Genomic DNA, 23,081 nt, shown 5'->3' on the forward strand with positions numbered 1-23,081 from the left:
AGTTCATCACTGGTAATCCAAAAATCGCAGTAATAGGATGAGGTTGTAAATATGAGGCACTGTCAACTCCAGGTCTTGTTTTTGTCAGCATCGTAGAACTTTTTCATCGCTGGCTTCAACAGATATAATCTATTTGGTTTCTGTGTAATCTGTTGGGAGAGGTCGAAGTGTACAGTCTGTGTTTGTGTGGTTGGGAAAAACGTGTTTGAGATGAACAAATTGTTGGTTTTGTAAAAGTTGTCTAAACGTTGTCTAGCATCATTTCTGGCACACAGTTCATACTTCCCAACATCTTGACCATCCTTTCCACTCCAATCTCCCATAACTATCAGTTTATCTTGTTTGCATGTTCCATCAAGTTCAGTCTGCACTTGCTCATAGAACTGATCTACTTCATCTTCCTCTGCATCAGTTGTTGGTGCACATCCTTGTACGATGGTAATGTTGATAGGTCTTCCTCATAGATGAATTGAGATTTAGCGGTCGCTGTCTGCATCGTATTTCAATGCAGTTCCAGCCAGTTTCTTCTTGACTGCAAATGCAACACCATTCCTTCTGTACTTCCCACTCCCAGCATAGTATATCCAGTATTGATCGGATTGAAAGTGTCCCATGCCAGTCCACTTCAGCTTGCTGATTCCAAGTAGGTCAACTTGCAAGCGCTTCATTTAATCTTTCACCATCTCCAGCTTTCTCTGATTAATACTGTGTATGTTCCATGTACCTAAAATCAGCATGTCTTCGCAGTCTCTGACACTCATTTTGTGCCCAGGAACGTCAGCAATTGAAGATCCTGAAGGCTTTACTCTAACCGTATTATACATCTCTGCCTTACTCTAATGGGCCATCATCTCTTCCCCAGCAGCTTGTTGAGTTTCATCCAGAACTACATCATATTTTGTTTTTGTTTTACTGTAGTTTTCTATAGGGTTTTCGTGGCAGGTTATGGATGTAAATTGCCAGGCCTTTCTTCCACGCAGATGTAGCTGCTGTCCAGGTGGCTGGTTTGTCTCAGTCTGACACCTCAGCTGAGACCTATCCATCATGGCCTGACAGTAGATGAACTACTAATGGCTTAGCTCTCAGCAGCATTGACGCACACAAGTTCTCGAGGCACGACAAACTGACAAACCATGAAATACTGGTACCAAATTCCTATCTATTCAGACCCACTTCTCCCATGCCAATCTTTGAGTGGTTATCACTTTAATCTTGTTGACCTGTGCCAATTTTTAGTTGACAAGCCCGAAAAACCTTCCATTACAACAAACCTATAGTGAATTGGAATCTCCTTGTGTGAAGAACTTTTGGATTGTGCCACCCAAGGTGTCCTGCCCAACCCCTTCCCTGGCCACCCAAGGGTTGCACCTGACTTGACAAACTTTAATCCAGTGTGTTTGATTAACACTTTCCCTCAAGAGATAATTGTTGATTTTGCTTCCTCTGTCTCTTTTGCCTCCAGATATCTTATTCTTTTTAGTGTGCAAAAATCAGAAATTCTTATACAAGCACATGCATAGGCTTGTGAAGAATCATTGTTTTGTCAATTCTGAGGCAAACAACAAAGAAGTGGACAAAAATAGTCACGTGGCCACTATCCACCCAGCAGATCAGGCAGCATCTATGGAAACTAATAAACTGTTGATGGTTCTGACAGAAACCCTCCTTCAGGACACTTCATGACAAGGAAGATTTGGAAGATGTAATCATCGATAGCATTGTATGAAGGCAGTTCTTCATCTGCACCAATTGTCTGTGCTGATTTTGTTCATTTACAGTCAAAAGAACGTGACACAGATGAATTCAAAGTAATTTATTATCAAAGGATGTATATATTATACATCCTGGAGATTCCTGGAATGAAGGGGTTAACGTATGAGGAGTGTTTGGCAGCTTTGAGCTTGTACTCACTGGAATTTGGAAGAATGTGTGGGGGATCTCATTGAAACCTACCGAATGTAGGGTGGATGTGGAGAGGATGTTTCTTATGGCGGAGGTATCCAGAACTAGAGGCGCAGCCTCAGAATTGAGGGGTGATCCTTTGGAACAGAGGTAAGGAGGATTTTTTTTTTAGCCAGAAAGTGGTGAATCTGTGTAATTCTCTGCCACAGACTGCAGTGGAGCCAAGTCCGTGGGTATACTTAGGTGGAAGTTGATTGTTTCCTGATCGGTCAGGGCATCAAAGGATATGGTGAGAAGGCAGGTGTATGGGGTTGTGTGGGATCTAGAATCAGCCATGATGGAATGCCGGAGCGGACTCGATGGGCTGAATGGCCTAATTCTGCTCCTATAGTCTTATGGTCCCTTAACAGGCAGCCAGAAAACAAGAAACCACCCCTGCCAAAGAACCCATTAAAATTCCTCTGTTGATAAGCATTAGGAATTAATACACACTTTTGTATTACTGCAGTAGTCTTCTAATTTTTTTCCATATTTCACTTAGATACTTATTTGTTACTCAGTTTGTCTTTTTTTAATACCTTTTTAACTATTTCCATGAAACTTTGAGTAATTAGGCAGCGGCTCAATTGAGCCAAAATGTACTGGTACCAGTGTGTCCCAATAACTAGAGTGTACTGTACATGCTAGTATTTATGAATTTAAGCACATTTTATTCCATATCTGTACCTTAACCTCTGTTTATTTTGTATCAGTGTTCATTCTTATAATTATTGAATGTTTTTGTTTTTTTTTGTATGTTGCACAGCAAATTCCTAATATATGTAAATGTATATGGTGAATAAAGTTTATCTTTGATCCATGATTTGAGAGCAAGGAAGTTTTGGAGTAAATATCAGATGGTGAAATTTACACTGTACCTCAGTCATTTTGCTTTGGCAGGATGTTCTGTACAAATGCATTAACTACGTTCTTTAATCCCTCCTCAATTTTAGGCTCCGCTCCTATGCTTCACGGAAATTGGAGTACCAACTCTTTAGCACAGAGTCGAAAGATTGTGAATTCAACGACAGGTCTCCTTTACTGACAGTTGCCACTCAAGGCGGTGGGTAAGTTGCAAAATCAAATGAAGCTCCTTGGCAGCAAATGCCATATAACCAGTTGGCAGAAGGGCTGGGAGGGAACATGCAGCAAAGAGTGAAGCAAAGTCAAAATTATTGGCTGCATCAGATCAAGGTCGATGCTGGCTGTTAGCACAACTTTAACACTTGGAAATCTGCAATTGGATTGAGTTCCTGGTTAGAGTTATACAGTATAGAAACAGCCTCTTTGCTCATCACATCGACACTGAACATCATGCCTGTCTATATTAACTCTTTGTCTATTTTCCTTCATGTCCTTCCCATTCAAGTACCTCTCCAGCTGCCTCTTAAATGTTCTTACTGTTCTTGTCTCCATCACCTTCTTTGGCAGGTCATTCCAGTTACCAGCTATTGTGTGTGTAAATGATCTTCCCCTCAGATCTCCTTTAAACTCCCTCCCTCTCAAGGAAGGCGCCTGTGCACACATTCATGTTTACATGATTAATGAGAGCATCAAGTTCCTAGAAGCATCACTGATGGACTGTCCCAATCCAATGATGCAGACACCAATCTGAAGAAAGGTCCTGGCTGGAAGCATCGACTATTCATTTCCATAAACACTGCCTGATTTGCTGTGTTCCTCCAACATTTTGTTTGTGTTGCTCTGGATTTCCAGCCTCTGCAGAATCACTTTCATTGATGGACAAAAAGTCTTACCAATGCCTCTTCTTCCTCAGGAGGCTGAAAAATTCAGCAGGTTCCCATTGACCCTTACCATTTTTTTTCATTGCATCATAGAAAGCATTCTGTCTGGGTGCATAATGGCTTGGTGTGGAAGTGGCTGTACCATGCCAATCTGGGTTTGATTAAATGTGTGTTCTTTTTTTAAAATTGTTTTTTAATTGCTGAGTCAATTTTTGTTATTTCAAAATATCATTCATTATTTATTTATGATAATTTTAACTATGTATGATTACACATACAACTTTGAAAAACTTTGACAGACAGCAAAGCTGGGTGTATGGATCTGTCATTTGTCAAAGGAGTCTGGCAGACACTGGAAATTGGTCTGACAAGTTGCAGAGGTTATTGTATGTCTGGACAGCATATTGGATCAGGTACAGCAAATATAACAAGCACTCAGGATTAGGTTAGGTACAAAGGAGCTTTGGTTGGGTGGAGTTTACTAGGAAGCCAGACTCTCCTGTTGTCCACATGTTCCACATTTCCCATTCTCCCAAATTTAATTTTACACTCAAGCAGAGCTCTTGTCTAACCAATCTTATGAAGTCTTTCAAGGAAGTTACCAGGAAAGTTGATGAAAGCAAGACAATGGATGTTGTTTACAAGGCATTTGACAAGGTCCCGCATAACCACATAACCATATAACAATTACAGCACGGAAACAGGCCATCTCGGCCTTTCTAGTCTGTGCTGACGCTTACACTCACCTAGTCCCAGTGGCCCGCACTCTGCGCATAACCCTCCATTCCTTTCCTGTCCATATACCTATCCAATTTTACTTTAAATGACAATACCGAACCCACCTCTACCACTTCTAGTGGAAGCTCGTTCCACACAGCTACCGCCCTCTGAGTAAAGAAATTTCCCCCTCGTGCTACCCTTAACCTTTTGCCCCCTAACTCTCAAATCATGTCCTCTTGTTTGAATCTCCCCTACTCTCAATGGAAAAAGCCTATTCACGTCAACCCTATCTATCCCCCTCATTATTTTAATGAGGAGAATGATTAAGAGGTTCAGTTGCTCAGCATTCAAGATGAACTAGTAAATTGGATTGGACATTGGTTTTGTTGGAAAAGCCAGAGTGTGGTAGTAGATGGTTGCCTTTCTAACTGGAGGCCTGTAATTAGAGGAGTGCCACAGGAACTGGTGTTGGGTTCATTGTTGTTTGTCATCTATATCAATAATCTAGGTGATAATATGGTTAACTGGATCAGCAAATTTGTGGAATGCACCGAGATTGAGGGTACAGTGGACAGCAAGGAAGGCTGTCCCGGCTTGCAGTGGGATCAGGATCAGCTGGAAAGACAGACAGACAGACATACTTTATCTGAGGGAAATTGGGTTTCGTTACAGCCACACCAACCAAGAATAGTGAAGAAATATAGCAATATAAAACCATAACTAACTAAATAATAATAAGTTAATCATGCCAAGTGGAAATAAGTCCAGGACCAGCCTATTGGCTCAGGGTGCCTGACACTCCGAAGGAGGAATTGTAAAGTTTGATGGCCACAGGCAGGAATGACTTCCTATGATGCTCAGTGTTACATGAGCTGAAAAATGGCAGGTGGAATTTAATGCAGACAGGTGTGAGTTTTGCACTTTGGTAGGGCCAACCAGTGTAGGTCTTATACAGTGAACGGGAGGGCACTAAGGAAGGTGGTAGAACAAAGGGATCTGGGAATATAGATCCATAATTCATTGAAAGTGGCATCACATAGGGTCATAAAGAAAGCTCTTGGCACATTGGCCTTCATAAGTCAAAGTACTGAGTACAGGAGTTATGGAAAGTTATGTTGAAGTTGTATAAGATGTTGGTGAGGCCTTATTTGGAGTATTGTGTGCAATTTGGTCACCGACCTAAAGGAAAAATGTAAATAAGATTGAACGAATACAGGGAAATTTTACAAAGATGTTGCTGGGTCTGGACGACCTCAGTTATAAAGTAAGTTTGATTAGGTTAGGAATTTATTCCTTGAAATGTCAAAGATTAAGGGGAGATTTGATAGAGGTATACCAAATTATGAGGGGTATAGAGAGGGTAAATGCAAGCCGGCTTTTTCTGGTGAGGTTTAGTAGGACTACAACCAGAGGTCATAGGTTAAGGGTGAAAGGTGAAAGATTTAAGGGGAAAATTAGGTGAACCTTCTTCGCTCAGAGGGTTGTAAGAGTGTGGAATGAGCTACCAGTGCAGGTGGTGCATGTGAGCTTGATATCAATGTTTGAGAGAAGTTTGGATGGACTAGATGGGCCAAAGGGTGCAAGAGTGCACTGCACTCTTTTGGTATCTTTTCCACTTTAGTTTGCATTGTTATTGTTTTCCATTACTCCAGCTCAAAACACCGTGTAATGATTTGATCTGTATAATCAGTAATGCAAGACAGGCTTTGCACTGTATTTATGTTGGTGATAATAATAAACCAATACCAATTTTGGCTTTCATAGAGCTGTCTCAAAATTACAGATATATTGAGCATTTGAAGATAGAAATGAAAGGCAAATTCATAACCCTTTAATTTAACCCTAAATTTTATGACATTTAGTGATTTTAATATACAGTGGATGTTTACATTGTTAGGAATACAGGATCCTGTATGTTATTAGAAAAAAAAATATCCTTTTGGAAATAACTGTGGCACTAATTTAAGATATGGGCAAAGACTGTTGTTTATAGGCAGTGTTTCAGAAAGGATAGAAACTGCTTCTCGTGTGCATTGGTCTGATTTTGGGTGTTGCTTAGGAACAGGCACAAGGCAGGCTGGATCTAATAACTCCTTGAATTGTTTAGCATCGTCTGATACAGTCATCCAGTTAATTCTTTCACCTAATCAATTTCATCCAGCACATAAGGTAGCTGTTTATCCAAACAATGTCAATGCAGCCGCTATGATTCTGAAGAAGCATCTGTGAATATGAAAGGTGCAGTGAAATAACATTGGAGGAAAATCATTCAGTCTTTATAGAAATGAATTGATTTTTTTCTTTTTTGTTTCAGGGTGAATGAAGAGTCTTCCTTTCTTCAGTTTTTAAATAGTTCAGCCTTGGATTCAACAATACCTTTGCAGGGTTTGCTAGAGCTGCTTGGGAGGGTTTAAAATAATTTGGTGGGGGATGGGAACCAGAGTGCTAATGCTGAGGTTGAGGTAGTTGGTTTTCAAACAGAAGCAGTTTGCCGTGAGGCTGCTAGCAAGGAGAGGCTGATGACAGGGCAAAATTGCAATGCCATAGGCGGATAAATCAAAAAGCTGAATATAGGACTGAAGGTGTTATATTTGAATGTATGCAGTATATGGAATAAAGTAGATGAACTTGTAGCATAGTTACAGATTGATATGTATGGTGTTGTGGGCATCACTGAATCATGGCTGAAAGAAGATTCTAGATGGGTACTTAACATCCAAGGATATATGTTGTATTAAAAGGACAGGCAGGGAGGCAGAAGGGGTGGCATTGCTCTGTTGGTGATAAAAGATGTCAAATCATTTGAAAAATGTGACATAGGATTGGAAGATACTGAATCATTGTGGGTGGAGCTAAGGAACTGCAAGAGTGAAAGTACCCTGATGGGAGTTATATAAACCGTAATAAAGAAATGGAATACAAAAGTACAACAGGAGATAGGAAATGCATGTCAAAAGGGCAATGTTATGATAGTCATAGGAGATTTTGATATGCTGCTGGATTGGGAAAATCAGGTTGGTTCTGGATCCTAAGGGGGGAAATATCTAGAATGTCCAGAAGATGACTTTTTAGAACTGCTTTGCGGGTAAGCCCACTAGGGGATCAGCTATTTCTGGATTTGGTGTTGTGCAATGAACCAGAATTGATTAGGGAGCTTAAGGTAAAGGAACCCTGAGGAGTAAGTGATCATAATATGATAGAATTATCCCTGCAATCTGAGAAGGAGAAGTGAAATTCAGATGTATCAATCTTACAGTGGAGTAAAGGGTATTAGAGGCATGAGAAAAGAGCTGATTGGAAAGGAACACTAGCAGGGATAATGGTGGAACTGCAATGGTTGGAATTCCTGGCAGAAATTCAGAAGGTGCAGGGTATATACACATCTCAAGGAGGAAGAAATATTCTAAAGGCAGCTAACAGGAGAAGTCAAAGGCAACATAAAAGCAAAAGAGAGGGCATATAATAAGCAAACATTAGTGGGAAGTTAAAGGATTGGGAAACTTTTACAAACAAACAAAAGGCAACTAATCAGTCATAAAGAAGGAAAAGATGGAATATGGAAGTAAGCCAGCCAATTATATTTAACAGGATACCAAAAGTTTCTTCAGATACATTGAGTGTAAAAGAGAGGTGAGGATAGATATTGGACTTCTGGAAAATAATGTTTGAAGAGGTAGTCATGCGGGAGTAGGGAAATGGCACACAACTGAATAAGTATTTTATGGAAAACAACTGAATAAGTATTTTATGGAAGACATTTGAAGTATACCAGAAGTTTGAGAGTGTCAGGGAAGAGAGAGAGGCAGAAGAAAGGAAATTATAGGCTGGTTAGTCTGACTTTGGAAGTTGGGAAGATGTTGGAGTTGATAAGGATGTGGTTTCAGGAAACTAGGAGGCACATGATAAAATAGACCATAGTCAGCATGGTTTCCTTTAGGGACAATCATGCCTGACAAATCTGTTGGAATTCTTTGAGGAAAAAAAAGCAGGAAAGACAAAGGAGAATTTGTGGATGTTGAGTACTTGAATTTTCCGAAGGCCTTTGACAAGCTGCCACACATGAGGCTGCTTAACAAGTTAAGAGCCCACGTTATTATAGGAAAGATATTAGCATGGATAGATTAGTGGCTAATTGGCAAGAGGCAAAGAGGGAATAAAAGGAGCCTTTTCTGGTTAGCTGCCAGTGACTAGAGGTTTTCTACAGGGGTCTGTGTTGGGACTGCTTCTTTTCATATTATATGTGAAAAGATTTGGGGATCGGCTTTGTAGCCAAGTTTGCAGATGCTATGGAAATAGGTGTAGGGGCAGGTAGTTTTGAGGAAGTAGAGAGGCTACAGAAGATTATACAGATTAGGGGAATGGGCAAATATATGGAAGATGGAATACAGTGTGGGAAGTGTATGGTTATGCATTTCGGTATAAGAAGTAAAAGCATAGACTATTTTCTAAGTGGAGAGAAAGTTCAAAAATCTGAAGAGAATTTAGGAGTCCCTAAAGATTAATTTGCAGGTTGAGTCTGGGGTGAGGAAGGCAAATGTGATGTTGGCATTATTTTGAGAGTAGAATGTAAAAGCAGGACTGTAATGAGACTTTATAAAGCACAAGTGAGGCCTCACTTGGAGTATTGTGAGCAGTTTTGGGCCCCTTATCTAAGAAAGGATGTGCTTACACTGGAGAGTGGTCAAAGGAAGTTCACTAAAATTATTCTGGGGTTGAAAGGCTTGTCATATGAGGAGCATTTGATGGCTCTGGGCTCGTACTCACTGGAATTCAGAAGAATAAGGGGTGACCTCATTGAAATTTATCGAATGTTTAGAGGCCTCAACAGAGTGGATGTGGATAGTATGTTTCCTATGGTGAACTCTAAGAGCAGAGAACACAGCCTCCGAATTGAAGGGGCGTCCTTTTAGAATGGAGGTGAGGAGGAATTTCTTTAGCCAGAGAGTGGTGAATCTGTGGAACTTGTTGCACAGGTGGTTGTGAAAGCCAAGTCATTGGATGTATTTAAGGCAGAGGTTGATAGATTCTTGATTAGTCAGGACTTGAAGGGATACAAGGAGAATGCAGGAGATTAGGGCTAAGAAATAAATGAATTAGCAGATTTGAAGAAATGGCCAAACAGATTTGCTGGGAGCCAAATGGCTTAATTCTGCTCCTATAACTTATGGTCTTTTAATCTTAATTCATGAACATGAAATATTAACTTTATTCCTCTTTCAACACAGATGCTGATTGACCTTTTGAGTACTTTTAGCATTTTCTGTTTTTTTCTTTCACACTGGGGCAGTGTAAGGCCTGGGACTCTTTTTAACTCATCAGACATAGATGGATGTGGTATAGGATATTATATACCGTGTGATTTGGTTGACTTGAAGTATATTGAACATGAAAGATAGGAGCCTAATCAGGAGAGGATTGGAAGATAGGCAGAGGCACAACGCTTGGCATCATAACTGTGGAAGGAATTTTGTGGTGGTAGTTTTATGGAGAGGAAATTCATCTAAGTCAAGTTGGACATCATAAGATAGGCCACAGTGACTTCTTTACTTTATTTACCACTAACTGAAGAGGGTTTAGAACTTAAGTGGAATCCCAACACAACTTGGTTCTGTAACCCTGAAGCCTTTGATTGGAACATCCTTCCATTTTCAGTATATCCCTAACATCGGTCACTTTTCCTTTCTCTTAGCTTCCCATTGTGATGTTTGAACTATTCAAATTGTTATGATAAAGATTTATACATTTACAATAGTTTATTCTCCTTTTATATTATGTGGAGGCATATTCCAGAGAGTATCCATTAACACTTACTAACATTTGCAGAGAAAAAGAATACATTTTTTTCTTCTTCTGGAGTGTCTGCTTTCCTTGAATTCCATTAATTATTGGCACATAATTGTACTTTGCTGCAGCTTCTAACTGCAGTGGAAGTCCAAAAGTAATCCTGCTTTTTAGCTCAGGAAATGAATTACACAATGAACTTGTGTCAGTTGTTAATAAGCAGTACTCCCACTCAATAAATCTTTGTTAGGGCATGGATTAATTTATAGGAGTGAAAATAGCTTTACCTTAAGAATAAAGTTCGAATCTGTTACAGATATTAACATATCTTTCTGTTGCCTAGTGTCTTTCTTATTGCAGAAGATGACATTTCAAAGCAAGTTATTATAGAGTCATAGTCATATTGCACGGAAACAGACCCTTTGGCCCAAATGGACTATACTGACCCAGCTCCCTGTGTCTGGTCCATTTTTCTCTAAACCTTTCCGATCCATGTACTTGCTCAAGTGTCTTATTATGAGAAACATTTTACTTTACTTTGAGTGAGTGAAGATTTGCACAGGAATCAGATTGTGCAATGTGTAATTTAACACCAAAAAGTTCACTTACTTAGTTGGGTAAGGCTGAAAGATACAAACTCCCATTATCTACTTAGAACTACCAAACTTTGTTTTTTTAGGACAAAATAACAAGTATTAAAACATGTATCTAGCAGTTCACGGACTCCTCTTACTGCAGCACACCTCCTACTCACTCTGTGGCGCTGTTTGCAACCAGCCCATTGGTGAACCCCCCCCCCCCAACCGCTCTACTTTTGTACCCATTACACTGATATAAAATACTGCTCTCAGTGGAGACCAATACATTATCACTAGCTCTAGCTACTGAACCAGAACCAATCATTACTTGTCACCACTCTTCATGAGTCCTGCCTCTGTCTTCAAAGTTAATTTGTTATTGAAGTAAATATATGTCACCATATACAACCCTGAGATTCATTTTCTTGTGGGCATACACAATAGATCTATAGAATAATAACCATAACAGAATCAATGAAAGACCGCCCAACTTGGGCAACCATCCAGAAGGCAAAAGACAACAATCTGTGCAAACACAAAAAGAAAGAAGAAATAATAATAATAATAATAATAATAATAATAATAATAATAATAATAAACAAATAAGCGATAAATATTGAGAACATGAGATGAAGAGTCCTTGGAAATGAGTCCATTGGCTGTGGGAATATTTCAATGATGGGGCAAATTAGGTAGAGTGAAGTTACTGTCTTTGTTTCAAGAACATGATGACTGAGGGGTAATAACTGTTCCTGAACCTGGTGATGTGAGTCCAAAGCTCCTGTACCTTCTTCCTGATGGCAGCAATGACAAGAGAGTAATATCCTGGGTGGTGGGGGTCCTTGATGATGGATGCTGCTTTCCTGCGACAGAGTTGCATGTAGATGTGCTCAGTGGGAGGGATTATTGGAACTGACTGTCATGGTCTCACTGTTGTATTCCAACTTCTGTGCATTCTCACAGTTGCCAAATTGTATTCAAAGAAGCTGTAATCAAAGCTTCTGCAGCTAGTCCAAGGCTGCTGTGGTGGTGAACGCATTTGACAAGCACAAAGATGAACCCTATACAATACACAATGCCATATTAGTGTGTGCCTTGTTATACGAATTTGGTGGCAGTGTGGACCAGTGTGGACTTGATCGGCTTAGTACAATTCTTCTAGGACCTATCTCACAGACTTCAGTGAGATCTGGGCAGGCCATTGGTTATTAGAAAAATATTATGCAGAGAGATGATCCACTGTGTGATAAAGGACATGAGGTGCACAGAATAAAATCAGAAAATGCTGGAACTGCCCCAGTAGGTTAAGTAGTATCAATTGGGAGGGAACGGAGTAAATATTTGACTCAGGGCCTTTCACTGCAGCCAGAATATTGAGAAAGCTTTGAGTCCCAGAGTGAGTGTTAGGTTTTGTAACTTCAAACCATTAAACTAACTGAAAGGAAGACATGGAAGTCTGAACCGTGAATCTACCTTTGTGTTTACTTTAAGCAAGGCGTCACGTATCATGTGGTAGCGTGATGATGTATACAGTTCATGTATTTATACACACAGCACATAAAGAATTAAGTGAACAAGAGTGTTTAATCAAACAATATTACTGAAATATTAAATACTTGAAGGTGGCCGGTGGTGTAGTAGCAATGCAAGGTGAGTGGTCCAGGTTTCGAATCCAGCCGGCTCCTTGCACACTCTCCACCCATGCTGGGTTGAGCATCGAGTTAGCAACTCGGCCTCGTAAAAAAAAACAAATGCTAAAGAAACAGCAAGGTTGCCGTCTGATGAGCTGCAAGGTGCGAAGCAGGAAAACAACCACAATTAAATCCAAAACGGTGAGGAGTGGAGGGAAGCAAAACACGTGCCAGTGATAGGATATTAGTGAAAGGGAAATTGGTGAAGAGGCAAAGCTGCCTCTGTGTAGAGAGAAAATGGGGCTACTTGAAACTGTTTAATTCATTATCGAGACTCGAGGATTGCAACTTTCTGGGCAGCAGATGAGAAGCTGTTCCCTGAGCTTAGCTTGGGCATGATTTGAGCAATATTGTGGATGGGAGAGGGGTAAGTCACAGTGGAAGTGGGGTGGAACGTTTAAGTGATAGGGATTTAGAGGCTCAGGGTCATCCTGCTGGACTGAATGGAAGTGCTTTGCAAATCTGTCACCCAATCTGTGTATAGTTTTACCAGTTGAATACACTACAATGTACTGGATGTATTGACCTGTGCAATAATTGGAAATATCACTGTTTGCACAAGCAATAATACCCAGAGAGGTAAATTCAATGGTCACAGAGTGCAATCTATATTAAAATAAGTTATCGAATAAAAGTAGGTCAAAGAAAAAGTGGAAGGCTGAGGAATGCATAATTTTCATCATGGCATAAAATATTTAATTATCTTGTTATCACAAGAAATTAAGTCGGAGTAATTTTCCTTTTATTTTGCAGCCTTGGTTAAGATCAGCAGCCTTGGAAGCTGAATACATTTTCTTATCTCTGTCGAACTCACCATAAATGCTAAACATATATCCAGGAGCAAAGTTGATAGGAATTAGAGTTTAATGTTGTGGGACTGCTGGTGCATGAACATTATAGTCGATTTCAGATATTATTTCACTGGCGTGTGTTTAAGCTCACTAATAGAATTTCATTGCGTGTTACAATATATTTGTACAGATATATGACTTCTAGGTTAATATGAATGCAATAATAGCTAGCACAAGATGATTAAAATTAAATAACATTAGCTATTTCATGTGCGTTTAGTAGTTAGATCCAGTCCGATGTGATTGAGACTACTGGAAGTTATTCTTTGTTGGGTTAGATAACAGAACGAAGCTGTGATCAAGTAGTTCAGTTTTTCTAAGGTGGGTGTGAAGGTCCTGAGGTGGTGAAGGAAGAGAAATCCAAGACCCATCAAAAAACCTGTGGGCTTAAAGAGAGCTGATAGGTAGAAATATGCTGGAGATCCAGCAACTTATTTATAATGAAGATACATATGGTTTCTTCAGGTCTGGCAAAGTTTCAAAAATAAATTTATTGTCAAGGTGTGTGTATTTCTCACTATATACTATCTTGAGATTCATTTCCTTGCAGGCTTTTACAGGAAAATAAAGAAATATAATAGGATTTATGAAAAGCTCTAAATAACAAAGACTGATGAACAACCAGTGCGCAAAAGAAGACAAATTGTGCAAATAATAGAAATAAATAATACCGAGAAGTGGAGTTGTAGAATCCTTGAAAGTGAGCCTGTTGTTGTGGTGAGTGAGGTTATCCACGCCAGTTCTGAAGCCTGATGGTTGTAGGGTAATAACTGTTCCTGAATCTGGTGGTGTGGTACCCAAGGCTCCTGCATGATGATAGTGAGAAAACAGCGTGGCCTCGATTGTGGGTGCCCTTGATGAAGGACGCTGATTTCCTGTGGCAGCACTCCTTGTAAGTGTGCTCAATAATGGGGAGGGCTTTGCCTGTGATGAATGGGCTGTATCCACCACTTTTTGTAGACTTTCCAATATCACGATGACGTATGGCTAAACATTCAAGGATTCATCCTACAGAGAGCCAAAAACAGTGAAGAGCTCACCAAAATCAGAGAGGCATTCAGTGCCCAGAGGAAGGAATACTCCAAAATATCACCAAATTAAACTCTGTCTCTGACATCACTGTCCTTCACGCCATGCTACAGCATTCTACCTGCTAGCCTCGGTTCAGCATGTGTTTGAAAAAGCGATACAGCTACTGAGAAACAGACTTTGTATTTGAATGGTATATTTCAAGATCTTGTTGTGTCTCAAAGTACTTTACAATATTGAAAAGCATTTGATTTGTTCCTAATGTTGAACCGTGACAGTCAATTTATGTGTGGGATGGTGCCTTTGACACTTATGCAATAAGTGACCAGATTATCGTTTTTAGTGATGTGGGTTGGGAATTAAGTGTTGGTCAGCACACTGCGGAGAAGCTCGATTTGGGATTTGCTGCTAACTATATCAGTCTTGCAAGCTGCAAATGAAAGCTAAATCAACAACGGTGATGTGAAAGAACAGCCAGCCGTGAGCCTGCAAGTTCAGCAATCTAAATTTCTGCTGGCATATTCAATCCTTAGTAATATGTGATTCCCTGTAGGATTAAGCAGGATGGAAAAGCTTATAGCCGTAGCTGGATAAAAACTAATCAAAGATAATAATGGATGATCATGCTGTTGAATCATTAGATGTTCTTAAATGCTTCTTAAATGTTGCTCAGGTTAATGTTCTGATTCCTCATAAATCTAGAAAGGGGAAAAATATTTCTGGAGCTTAGGCAGGTATGTAACACTATGTAGAGCCAGTTCAACTTGGGTGCAACAAAACCTTGTGTAAATTAAATGTATGCATAATTGTAATTTTATTAAGTGACTAAGAGAGATTGGCTGCAATAGCAAGATGTCTGGGATTTTCTATTGAATATTGAAAGACACAAATAGAGTGGATATGGAGAGGATATTACTTTTAATTGGAAAGTCTAGGACCAGAGGCCATAGCCTTAGAATAGAGGGTTGTCTCTTTAGAACAGAGATGAAGAGGAATTTTTTCAGCTAAAGGGTGGTGAATCTGTGGAATTCATTGCCACAGATGGCTGTGGAGTCATTGGGTGTATTTAAGGCACAGATTGATAGGTTCTTAATTAGTCGGTGTCAAAGGTTATGGGGAGAAGGCAGGATTATAAGGAGAGAGAGCAGGAGAGGTAATGTTAACCCACTCTTCCATCTTCTATGTGGTAATCTTGCTAAAATCTTTAGGAGATTTTTAAATATTATTTTCATTTGTCATCTGTACATTGAACATACATATGCCATTTGCATCGTCAAATGTGAGAATTGTGCAGGTGTCTCCATGCTTCTGGCACAAACATAGCGTGCCTACAGCTTGCCTTCCCTAACCATATATCTTTGGAATGTGGGAGGAAAGCAGAGCATCTGGAGGAAACCCACGTGGTCACAGGGAGAACGTACAAGCTCTTTACAAAATGTTGTTTTGAATAGCTGCAATTTTGAGAGAATTATATGGAAGAAGAGGGAAGTTTGATTGCAGTCTGATGCAATCTTTGTAGTTGATATTAAAACTCTTAATTCCTCTGACATTGTAACATCCCAGTATAGGCTACTTCTCTCAAAAAGACACTTGCATTGCAGGAAAGTGGATGATCAACAAACAGAAATGACTTCTGCTGATTAAAGTGTCAAAACCATTATTTTTTATGCTGCTGCAATTTGTGTCTATACATTTTGACTTGTTTTAAATATTGACAATTCCTTCCCCCCAGCTGCAGATACAGTCCTCCTTGTTCCTCCAGCAGATTGTTCTTCAGCATCTGCAGTCTTTTATGCCCTGTGTTTGGATTATCATTGGAACATAAGGAATATCTCACTTAACGGTCCAATCATACGACAGACACAGCTATTTAAACTTTGGGTATTGAAAAGAGTGGGGAATAAAAAATCATCCACTGTTCTTCCCGCCAAGTGGGATTAGTTGAACTCTCTTTCCAAAATTCATTTCCTGTCAGATGTCAGAAGGGGCATTTAATATGTATTTGCTTTCATGCCATGTCTTTAGAGCTACAAGAGGTGACAAATTCCTACCCTACCCCCTTTTGGAAGGTCATAATACATCACAGAAAGAGAGAACTGAGTGACAGAAACCCAACTGATTCCTATTTGTAGACATTTCTGTTCTTGATTGTACAAGCAAGCTGGATGAACTCAGCAGGTCGGGCAACATCCGTTGAAGTCAACGGACGCTGCCCGACCTGCTGAGTTCATCCAGCTTGTTTGTACGTGTTGATTTGACCACAGCATCTGCAGTGTACTTTGTGTTTTCTGTTCTGGATTGGTTTGGATTCAAATGGAAACTCTAAGAGTTGAAGCCGGAGAACTTCAAACAGTCTCTTTGGCCAACAATGTTGTACCAAACCAACTAAAAAGCAAATCAAAGGCACACGAACACTAATCATTCCTACCTACACAATGTCAATATCCCTTCATCTTTCATAGATCTGTGTGCCTATCCAAACATCTCTCAAAAGCCTCTAATGTATTTGCCTCTACCATCATACCAGGCAGAGCATTCCAGGCAAATCTACCACTCTCTGAGTAAAAAAGCTTATCCCTTACATCCCCTTTGAACCTACCCCCTGCCAATCTCAATACATGTCCTCTGGTATTAGACATTTCAACCCCAGGGAACAAAACTCCCTGTCTACTCTATCTATGCCTCTCATAATCTTAACAACCTTTATCAGATCTCCCCTCAGCCTCTGCCGCTCCTGAGAAAACAACCCAAGTTTATCCAACCTCTCGTGATAGAACATGCCCTCTACACCAGGTAGCTTCCTGGTAAACCTCTTCTGCACCCTCTCCAAAACCTCAACATCCTTCCTATAGTGGGGCAACCAGAACTGCATGAAATACTCCAGATGAGATCTAACCAAGATTTTATAAAGTTGCACCATAGCTTCTTGACTTTTAAACTCAGTACCTCAACTAATAAAAGCAAGCATTCCTTCATCCTTCTTAATCAGCTAATCAACCTACGTAGCTACTTCCAAGGAGCTATGAACTTGGATCCCAAGATCTCTCTGCTCAGCAACACTTTTAAGGATCTTGCTCTTAACAATGTTCTGTCTCCTTGCATTTGCCCTACCAAGGTGTGGCACCTCACATTTATCTGGGTTAAACTCCATCTGCCATTTCTCTGCCCATATCTGTAACTGATCTATATTACACTATATATTCTTTGCCCGTTTCCTACACTTCCCACAACTCCACCAATCTTGGTGTCAACCGCAAACTTATTAACCCACCCATCTATATTTTCATCCAGGTCATTTATATACATCACAAACAGCAGAGGTCTTAGCATAGATCCTTGCGGAACACCACTAATTACAGAGCTCCAGCTAGAATAAGTCCCTTCAACTACCAGCCTCTGTCTTCTATGTGCAAGCCAGTTCTGCATCCAAACAGCCATAGACTTTGGACTTCGTGAAATACTTTACTAAAATCCATGTAGACACATCCATTGTTCTACCTTCATCAGTCTCTCTCATTGCCTTGAACTTAAGAGGAATGTTTTCAAAATAAATATGTGCTTTTGTTTTAGCATTGTGGTTCAATAATTGTCAAATATAAAAATTTGATGTCAGCTTATCTACGGAAATAAGTGCTGGCATCAAAAGGGTCTGGAGGAGATTCATGAGAATGATCCCAGGAATGAAAGGGTTAACATATGAGTAGTGTTTGATGGCTCTGGGTCTGAACTTGCTGGAGTTTAGAAGAATGAGAGGAAATCTTATTGAAACCGACCGAATACTGAAAAGCCTATTTAGAATGGATGTGGAGCAGACTGGATGGGCTGAATAGCTGAATTCTGATCCAATATCTTATCGTCTATACTGTTTGGATGGTTAGCTCCAGAGCTTGAAGTTTCTCCAGATCTGGCACAATGAAATTATAAAATTAGTAACCTCATGTGATCAAAGACCAACATTATTTACTGTTTGTGTATTAGGAATATGCTGCAGAGTTAGAAATATGTTATTGGCTCGAAGGATACAATGGGCAGGTAAGACATTGGTTTGAACAGAATGTAGGAAGAATTTGTCAGAGAGGGCCAAACGTTGATAATGTCCACTTGAGATATTAAACTATTCCAGTAGATACCTCCTCATGTTGAATGCAGAAAGGGTCTACTGGCGGAAGAGGAATGGGAAGCATTATGGTGCACCTACATACCATAAACCATCACCTCTTCTTCTGTCTAGCATGGTTCAAACTGGAAAACCAAAGAATCTAATTTCATGAAATTCAGGTGTGGCATTACTAAAAATCTTACATTGATTAAGATTTCAATGATAGCTGCTTTTTACCTTTTTAAAGAAAACTGCCAGTGGAAACAGTTGAAGTAGGTACAATAACAACATTTATTTATTGATTTATTTTATTTCCAGATACAGCCCAATAACTGGTCCTCCTAGCCTAACAGGCCTGTGCTGCCTAATTACACCCATGTAGCCAATTAACCTATTAACGTCTTTGGCATGTGGAACAAAACAGGAGCACCCAAAGGAAACCCATTTAGTCACAGGGAGAGCATACAAACTCCTTACAGGCAGCAGCGGGATTTGAACCCAGGTTGCTGGCACTGAAATGGCGTTACGCTAGCAGCTACACTACCGTGCCACCTTTAAAGTCGACATAGTCGTGTAGTGGTTAGAATAGCACTTCACCGTATCAACAATCTGGGTTCAATTCCCACTGCTGTCTGTAAGGAGTTTGTACATTCTCACTGTGACCATGTGAGTTTCCTTTGGGTGATCTGGCTTACTCCCACAGTCCAAAGACATACCGGTTGGTAGATCAATTGGTCATTGTAAATTGTCCTGTGATTAGGCTGAAGTTAAATCGGTGGTTGTTGGTGGTGTGGCTCGAAGGGGTGAAAGAGTATATTCCGGCTTGTATCTCAATAAATAAATAAATAAATAATTAAAAGATTTCTTTCTTTCTTTCTTGAGAAATACAGCACGGTAACAGGTTCTTCTGGCCCAATGAGCCGATGAAACCCAATGGCACCCATGTGGCCAACTAATCCACTAACCTTTGCATCTTTGGAATGTGAGAGGAAATTGAAGCTCATAAAGGAAACCCACATGGCTATGGGCAGAGCGTACAAACTCCTTACAGACAACAGGACTGAACCTGGCACGCTGGCATTGCAATAGTGTTATGCTAACTGCTATGATACCGTGCCACCAATTGGACAGGTACACGGGTTGGAAAGGTTCAGAAGGTTATGGGCCAAAGGCTGCTAAATGGGCCATCTTGGTCAGCATGGACCAGTTGGGCTGAAAGGCGTGTTTCCATGTTGTATAACACTATGATTCTAAAGCTGGATTGAAATCCAAAGTCAAAAGAGATAACATGAATTTTGTGCATCTCAAGTAAACAAACAAAATGGATGTTACCTTCATTTCAGTCCTCTCTAGCCCTTTACCTTTCCTGCCCACCCGGCTTCACCTATTGCCATTTAGCTATCCTTGTTCCCCTCTCTCCCCCACACCCTTTAACTCTGATGTTTTCCCCTGTCCTTTCCAGTCCTGAAGAAGGGTCACGACCAGAAACGTTGACTGTACACCCATTTCCATAGATGCTGCCTGACCTGCTGAGTTCCTCCAGCATTTTGTGTGTGCCTAGCGCCTGTTAAAATTTCTCATGTTTATAAATGTTACATGGTTGTGCGCTCTGTCAATCTTACATCTGAGTAGCTGGTTGAACACCTCTCCCAGTACGTGCATGTTGTCCTGGATGTATTTTGCAATGTCAGTCAGTCTGTTGCCTTTTGAAGGGAGGTGGTTATAAGGCGGTTTCTTTTTTGCAGGAGAAGCTACTCGACACTTCATGAAAGGGATTACTCGGCTCCTGATGAATCATGGGAGTACAGTGCAAGCGAGCTGGAACGCAGGGGCCGACTCGGGAGTGAAGTTGGCTGGCTTTCTGCGTCTAATTCCATTGAGAAGTGTGACATTCTGGACAGTCTTCATCTCAATTTCAAGCTTCCCAGCAAACTTAGGTAACCGGCATCCTGTTGTTATATTGCATTTTATTAATAGATTTCCACCAATAATTTGTTTTGGCACCTTCCCTGCCCTCACTGTTTTTCACCTCTCCTTCCTAAAGGCTTATTCAATGCAATTCCACAGGAATAAATTACAGGTTACCTTTCCCAGACAAACATTGTTTAAGTTGTAGTTGGATGGTGACAAATTCCATTCCCTTGATGCCTCCTGCATTCCTCGACCTTCCTTCTATCCAAGGTTATATCAGCTCATTGGAAGCTTGGCAGGCTATTAACCAAGAGCACAGGTTCCAGCCTCACTCTCTCCGCTGTCAGGTCTGCCAATTTCTGCCTCATATTTCCATTAAACGTTTTATTCATGCTTTTTGACTTTTAAATATGGCATTTCTAAGGCTAACCTGGGTGGTTTTCTCACTCAGTGTTTGTCTGAAAATTTCATACATCCATTGACCTATTCTCACCAATGACCTCCATGTCACACCAACTTAGCTACATTGACTCCAGCAACACCTCAGTTTCAACATCTTCATGTTTGTTATCAGTCCTCTGTGGCACAGTCTTTTTCTATCCCTCTACTTTTCTGATCTAAAACCATTCCAGGTGTCTCCTCCTCCCCTCCAGTTTTGGGCATGTCCCACCCAATATGGCAAATGTACATTCATACTCTTTGGCCTTAAGCTCTGGAATCCCGTCATTAATTTCCTCTGGCACCCTATGCCTCCGTTACATCAGTTTAAACTTGCCTCATTGACCAGGTTTTGATGACCTGATGCTGAATTTTCTATGGTAATGCTCCTGTGAATGCAATAGTACAATTATGGTGCTGAATTCACACAGTGGTCACTTTACTAGCTACCTCCTGAACCTAATAAAGTGGCTCTGAGTGTATGTTTGTGGTCTTCTGCTGCAGTAGCCCATCCACTTCAGAATTCGATGTATTGTGCATTCTGAGATGCTCTTCTGCACACCACCATTGTAACATGTGATTATTTGAATTACTGTTGCCTTCTTGTCAGCTTGATCCAGTCTGGCTGTTCTCCTCTGATCTCTCTCATTAACAAGGTGCTTTCTCTCAGAGAAATGCTGCATACTGTATGTTTTTTTTTGTTTTTCACACCATTCTCTGTAAACTCTACAGAGCATGAAAATCCCAGGTTCGGTATATCGTTCTAGCACAGTTACAGATTAGCACAGGGGTGGGCAAACTTTTTGACTTGAGGGCCACAAAGGGTTCTAAAATTTGACAGGGGGGCCGGACCAGGAGCAGATGGACGGAGTGTTTTGGTAATACACCTCATAAGAGAAAATAAAATATCATGGGATATGTAGAAAACATGTGCTTTAATTTCAATTGAAAATGAACAAATGCATTACAACAAAATATCTGTCTTTGAAGTCCCATGGTATTTAGCTATTTATTGAAATGTCTTTTAAAACACTGAAAATTAAATGAATAAAATACAGCTTTTTTTAATAGTAACTGTTATTATTTTAAAGCACTGAAAATTCTGTTATCCTTCAAGATATTATCATCATCACTCTCCTCCTGACTGTCTTTATTTCAAAAACGGTAGGAGATGCAGGTCTATTTGTCCTGCTCCTTCTTATTCAATTGTCCCCTGTGCCAAAACTCAACAACGACCCGCACAATGACAGAACAGTGAGAGCGCGCCAATATGCGGAGCTCTGTGCTCACAAATCCCCGCAGGCTATCTCCCTTAGCCGGAACGCTGGCTAATTGTGAGCCAGTTCGGATGTGCCAGGAAATGGGTCGCCACAAGGTCACAAAGTAAAGCACAAATGTGGAGTAATACGCTGCATCTCAACAAAGGTCAATGTATATAGAGTGCGTCATCTATTGGGAAGACGCCAGAATTGCGGGGAAAAAACGTTAACAAGGTTTATTAATATAATTTCATCAAGTTCTGCGGGCCGGATTAAAAAGCTTAACGGGCCGCATATGGCCCGCGGGCCGTAGTTTGCCCATGCCTGGATTAGCATGTATGGTGTTGTGGTCATCACAGAATCATGGCTGAAAGAAGATTATATGTAGGTGCTAATGTCCAAGGGTACACATTGTATAGACTGAAGGTGTGGTGTGGCTCTGTTGGTAAAAGATGAAATCAAATCATTAGAAAGTGACATAGTGTCGGAAGGTGTTGAATCAATTTGGATAGAGCTAAGGAACTGCAAGGGTAAAGTGGCTCTGATGGGAGTTATGTACAGACCCCCAAACAGCAGTGAAGATGTGATTTACAAATCACAATGGGAGATAGAAAATGCATGCCAAAAGGACAATGTTACAATAGTCACAGAAGATTTCAACGTGCAGGAAGACTGGAAAAATCTGCTTAGGGCTGGAACCCAAGAATGGGTATTTCTAGAATGCCTACGTGATGGTTTTTGGTTTGGGAATGTAGAGTAAGTCTTTGTAGGCACACACTCATCCACACAAGTTTTAATGAGGTCAGTAACAACAGCAGCATACTCATCCAGATTTGAAGATAAATCCCTGAATACAGTCCAGTCCACTGATTCAAAGCAGTCCTGGAAGTGCTTCTATGCTTCTCTTGTCCAGACCTTCTTGGTCCTCACTACTGGTGCTGCAGTCTTCAGTCTGCTTATACTCAGGGAGTAGAAGTATAGCCAGGTGATCAGAATTTCTGAAGTGAGGGCATGGAATAGCACAGTAGGCATTCTTGA

The 23,081-nt window shown here is 40.4% G+C and overlaps 1 protein-coding gene across 1 annotated transcript in view; it reads left to right on the plus strand.

Moving 5' to 3' along the window:
* Positions 1–23,081, plus strand: part of oca2 (oculocutaneous albinism II) — a 507,586-nt gene that overhangs the window by 78,981 nt on the left and 405,524 nt on the right. The window contains exons 3-4 of the mRNA XM_059963277.1: positions 2,895–3,008; positions 20,181–20,372. Of these exons, the coding sequence (XP_059819260.1) occupies positions 2,895–3,008; positions 20,181–20,372 (306 nt within the window). The remainder of the gene's footprint in view (positions 1–2,894; positions 3,009–20,180; positions 20,373–23,081) is intronic.

Source organism: Hypanus sabinus, chromosome 3 (genome assembly GCF_030144855.1).
Source record: "Hypanus sabinus isolate sHypSab1 chromosome 3, sHypSab1.hap1, whole genome shotgun sequence".
Classification (NCBI taxonomy): Eukaryota; Metazoa; Chordata; class Chondrichthyes; order Myliobatiformes; family Dasyatidae; genus Hypanus; species Hypanus sabinus.